The sequence below is a fragment of the Hipposideros armiger genome, unplaced genomic scaffold, assembly GCF_001890085.2.
Source record: "Hipposideros armiger isolate ML-2016 unplaced genomic scaffold, ASM189008v1 scaffold_181, whole genome shotgun sequence".
Taxonomy (NCBI): domain Eukaryota; kingdom Metazoa; phylum Chordata; class Mammalia; order Chiroptera; family Hipposideridae; genus Hipposideros; species Hipposideros armiger.
This window is the reverse complement of record NW_017731531.1, coordinates 977,350-982,701: the sequence shown is the minus strand read 5'-3', so window position 1 is coordinate 982,701 and position 5,352 is coordinate 977,350. Positions and strand designations below refer to the sequence as shown.

General features: G+C 38.7%; 1 protein-coding gene across 2 annotated transcripts in view; it reads right to left on the bottom strand.

Moving 5' to 3' along the window:
* The window catches only part of PIK3C2A (phosphatidylinositol-4-phosphate 3-kinase catalytic subunit type 2 alpha), a 99,352-nt gene that overhangs the window by 17,853 nt on the left and 76,147 nt on the right, over positions 1 to 5,352 (bottom strand). For both annotated transcript variants that reach the window (XM_019652552.1, XM_019652553.1), the window contains exons 21-22: positions 3,573 to 3,665; positions 2,197 to 2,326 (exon numbers count right to left, since the gene is read on the bottom strand). In XM_019652552.1, coding sequence (XP_019508097.1) covers positions 2,197 to 2,326; positions 3,573 to 3,665 — 223 coding nt within the window. The remainder of the gene's footprint in view (positions 1 to 2,196; positions 2,327 to 3,572; positions 3,666 to 5,352) is intronic.

The following is a 5,352-nucleotide window of genomic DNA, read 5'->3' as shown; positions in this document are numbered from 1 at the left end:
GTGAGCGGCCGTCCAGAAGCCGGCGACTGATCTGCCTCGCCCGGGAAGAGTGCAATGATGGTGCCAACTTGGGCCAGTGAAGCAATGTCCTCCACAAATAGACTGAAGAACAAAACGACAGCAACATGTCTGTTCCTCTTCCCCCAATTCCCCAGCACTGTTCCCATCCCCCAATTCCGTAATAAAAATCTTTTTAAAAAAACCCAAAAACTTCCGAAAGGATGTGGATGTGATTTCTTCATTGGAAAAAGGATACAGCAAGATAACACAAGTAAAAAGTTTAGCATAGGGCAAAGCACAAAATAAGCACTCAGTTATTAATTACAAACAACATAAAAAACAAGAGCAATCTGATCACCTCCAAAGTTACATGGGATTCCATAAGAAGAAACAGACGTTCAGTTTATATAAAATAAATGTGTAACAGAAAAACCAATCAAATGGGATGGTAAGCTATTGTTGATAAATCTTACTTGATAAAACAACTTCCCTCTTACAAGACTTATATAAAAACAACCACCAAGAATTCTTACATTGACCAACTTTCCTTTCTGACAAGATAAAGTTTGTACATTCTAACCTGAGGAAACAAGTCATAAGGCTCTCATGTTGCCCTGAGGGATTAAAATGGAGAAATGTGGAGTGATTGATGACACAATGAAGTAAATGAGTAACCAAGTAAAATACAATACCCAAGGATTTAAGTTACGTGAAGGGAGCTAGTGAAGGCAAGAAGGGTTGGTTGGTGCTTGGCCCTTTTAATAAACATGTTTTTCAATGTCTTAGCAAAAGCTACAGAATATATGTTCTTCAAATTGGCTCATGACACAAACAATGAGGTTTGACAACAGATAACAAGAGCCAGACTTTACAAAGAACCCAACAGGCTGAAAAGTAATGGATCAAATATAACAAGAAAGTTAACAGCTATGGTCCTATGCTTGAGTCTAAGATTCAAAATGTACAAGAGCAGAATGGCCAAGACATGGTTTAACAGGAGCTAGCACGATGGTTTTATTTGTTAATAAGCTCCACATGTGTTACACTCTGCCCACCCTTCTGCAGTCTACAAAATCCAGGTACCATTCTTACAGACTGAATCATTTGAGCCCTTTAGAGTGAAAACAATCGGGTGATAAGGTAATTTAAAGTTACATATGACAAATCGCTGAACAATATGGAACTTGGGGTATGAGACCACAATATTGGTCACCATGAAGAAGGGTTTGACTTAACTATATCAGTCTATGAACAACTGGAACTGATGGTTAGAAGACACCAAGAGTCAGTTTCCATTCTTCTGAAATATCAGAAAGAACTCAACAGCTATCAGAGCTATCCAGGACAGAATGGACTTGAAATGAAGCAAATTCCCTTCGTTAGAGGCATTTAAGCATAAACCGAATGGTAAATATTAGAAGGATGATTAAATAAGATCATCTTTCAGGTGACTTCCTAATGTCTACGATTAGAACCTGTGAAGCATTTCTCATTTCCACCAACCATAGGTGATCTTTCTCTCCTTTAAACCCCCACAGCACTGCCTTTGTAATTCTCTTAGAGCTTTTAGCTTACTAAAGCATTTTCTAATTATTTGTGTATGTCTTCAATTGCTCTCCTCTAAAATATCAGCACTACATGTTATTTGCATTTTGCAGATGGCGGATATGCAACCAACATTTGTTGAATAAGAATAATGATAATGGTTGCAATTTATTGAGCATCTAATATGTATCAGGTACTGGAGTGTTTTACCTTCATTATCTCATTTAATTATCACAATATTTCTATAAGTGTAATATTACTATTATTCACACTTAACATGTTGTAAGGACAAAAAACTTATTCAATAAATAATGAGATGAAGTTCTTAATAGAAAAAAGCTTTTTAACCATTATTTTACTTTACAGATGAAATCAAAGTTGGTTTAACTTAGAGATGACCTTAATTTTAACTCAAAAGTTAAAGACCATAAAGTCATCATTGGGTCAATTAATGGGTAACTCTGGTTACTGCAAAGCATTTATTAGGGTTACTTATTGAGTTATTTAATCATGAGCAAATGAATCAATAAAGCAAAACTAAATTAAAGTTAGAAACAACTGAGATCATAGTGTACCAGCATCAGGACTCTTAGGGCAAGTATACGCTAAGTCCCCCACACCCCAAAAAAGGACACCAAGACACTGATTTACCGCGATCTCTGCCAGTTGAGAGACATTTGAAAATTACCATCCTCAGATCTAGTCCTTCTTTAAGCCAGATCTTGTCCATAATCTTTATCATCTGTAAAGCTAACATATCTTGCCGAAGATCTTCACCAACCTTGAAATCAAGGAAACAAAATGAAACTTACACCTTTCCAAAAGACTTAATAGATTACATGCTACAATATATAGGGGGAAGGGGCAACAGGGAAAAGAGTGCAGAATCATATTAACAGAACTACCTTTTAATTTTTCTGCAGCATTCTAGAAAAAGTTACTTAACCTCTTCACATCTGTTTCCTGAACTGTACAGTTGCCGTTTTCAATCTAGTTGTAGGGGGTGCAACCAACCATCCGATGTGGGAACAGAAATGGCAATTTTGTTGTTCAGAGCACGTGCTCTAACCAACTGAGCCATCTGGCCGCCCACTGGCGGCTCAGCTCAAGGTGCTGTGTTCACTCTAGTTGAAGGGGGCCCACCATCCCATGTGGGAGTTGAACCGGCAACTCTTGTTATGAGCACATGCTCTAGCCCAATGAGCCATCCAGCAGCCCTATAATTTCTTATAATGAACCCTCCTGAACCCTCCCAAAATAAATTAATTCTAACTGAAATCACATCAAGTTTTCATTTTCTTTTTTAAATTGGATACAATAACTTAAAAACACATAATGATGAATACATTTTTGAGAGTAGCCAAGAAAATGATGAAAAAAATAAGGGGGATTTACCTTAAGAAACATTAAAACTTAATGTATAAAATTTCTGTATTTAAACAGATGGTCCTATATTTTAGGAAAAGGCAAATACATCAGTAAAATAGAGTCCAAAACCAGATCCAAGTATATGGAAAGTTGCTATATATATAAAAGGTGGTTCAAGAGAAGCTATCTTTATGAACCTCCACTAATCAAACTCATTGAACTAGCTAAAACTCTCCATTCTTTATTCAAAATACATTAATTATGATCACAATGCACACAACTTTGATAATAGATTACTCTGCAGTACACCCCTCCAGCTGCTTCTCACAGTAAGTAATTTCCACAAACCAGCACCACTGCTCATGGTTTGGCAGTTCTGCACTGCACAACTCTAAGGGGGTGACATTCACATCACAGTCTGTGTGAAAGGCACTGCCCGGAGTTATGATGTACTCAATCAGCAAAGCAGCAGCTCTAGCTCAGAGTTGCTTTATAACCAAATCTGTCTGGAAACAGTTTATGTCAGTGATAACCTTTCACATAATGATTAAATCTAGTTAAACATTAAATAAACAAAATTATTTCAGCAATTTTGGAAAAGCAATTTGAGAAAAGAATTAAACTTTCATTTAAAAACAAAGTAGCCTTATTTTGCTCACCTTAAACATGACATTGATTTCTTCCCCCATTGGATCAGCATTGACCATTGTAACTCTTAGGGGCACAGCATTGGAACTGAAGAAGGAACATGACTACAAACACAATACGTTAGGCAATTAGAAAGATAACACTGGAATAAAAGTGGGTTTAAGATTTTTTTTGTCCTAGGCATTTGTCCTGACTTATTCCTCTGAATTATGGAAAATGAAATAATACATGTGAGTTGTTTTTTTAGATTATCTGACAGATAAGAGGTATACAGAAATACTTTTTGAACTTAAACATAGCATATGAGTAAAATTTCATCTACTACTCTTTAGGCAGAGAAGCAAAACCTTAAAAACTTGTGACAAAAACTATTAAAAGTTTGAACTTTAAAAGTGTCATAAAGGGCCGGCCGAGTGGCTCAGTTGGTTAAGAGCTCGCTNTACAGCTAAGATGCTGAACAACAGCTCGACCGGGAGCTGGGCTGCCGCAAGTCACCAGCGACAGCGTAGGCTGCAGCCCCTGCTGCAGTGGGCTGCCATAAGCTACCGTGTATGGCCAGCAGCCAGCGTGAGCTGCCAAGAGCCGCCGTAAGTGGCCATCCAGAAGCCAGCGACTGATCTGCCTCACCCAGGAAGAACGCAATGATACTAACATGGGCCAGTGAAGGAACATTCTCCACAACTAGACTGAAGAACAAAAAGGACAGCAACTTGTCCGTTCCCCTTCCCTGATTCCGCAACGCTGTTACCTCTCCCAATTCCCCAATAAAATCTTTAAAAGAAAAAAAAACAAAAAAAAGACTTCATGTATGTTGGAATATACACAAAATATTCCCAGAAGGCTGTGTAAGTGGTTATATTTTGGGAGGCGGAGACCTAGAATTAAGGATGGAGGTGTGGGAGGAAATTAATATTTACGTTTCAATCTGTTCTATTATATGCTACATGAATATTTTACGACGTGCATATATTATTCATATAATGGAGATGCACTGGCATCAAAATAAGATAGGGATACAGAGACCTGCTTAGGACAAAGGCCTGGAAGAAACTAACTAGGCCAAGGACTCCAGGCCACCCCAAAAGAAAGTATGCAGGGCAAGGTTGTAATGCTAGTACTCTGGTCACTTATAACAGAATGAAGTCATTTGGATGTTTTATGTGGTTTTGGTTGCATCATCTAGTTTATATGTAGTTCACAGTGTCTACATTTCAACAAATACCTGCATCTTGAGTCTATGACTGTTTAATCGAACGGTTAATATACATACAAACTTCTAATTTCATTATCAAACATACATATGTACAAATTACTACGTATAAAAGAGTGGACCAAAGGTCTTAAGATGTACAAATTATTAGTATCTGTGAAGCAGATATGCCCCTAACCTGAGGGAACTTACAATCAATCCACTAGGGAAGATATAAAACATGCAGTAATTGTCTGGTAAGTATTCAAGACAATTGCTGACTCTGGGGAAGGGAAGGGTTACTATAGACTGAGGTACTTGTTAAAAACTTCAGAAAGGGACCGGCAGAGTGGCGCCTTGGTTAAGAGCTGGCTTGGGATGCCAGAGGGCCCCGGTTCGGATCACACATATGAAAGCCAGGGACACTGTCCTCTACAGCTAAGATGCTGAACAACAGCTCAACCTGGAGCTGGGTTGCCCATGAGTCACCGGCAACAGCATAGCCTGCAGCCCCTGCTGCAGTGGGTTGCCATGGGCTACCGTGTGTAGCTGGCAGCCAGCGTGAGCGGCCGTCCAGAAGCCGGCGACTGATCTGCCTCGCC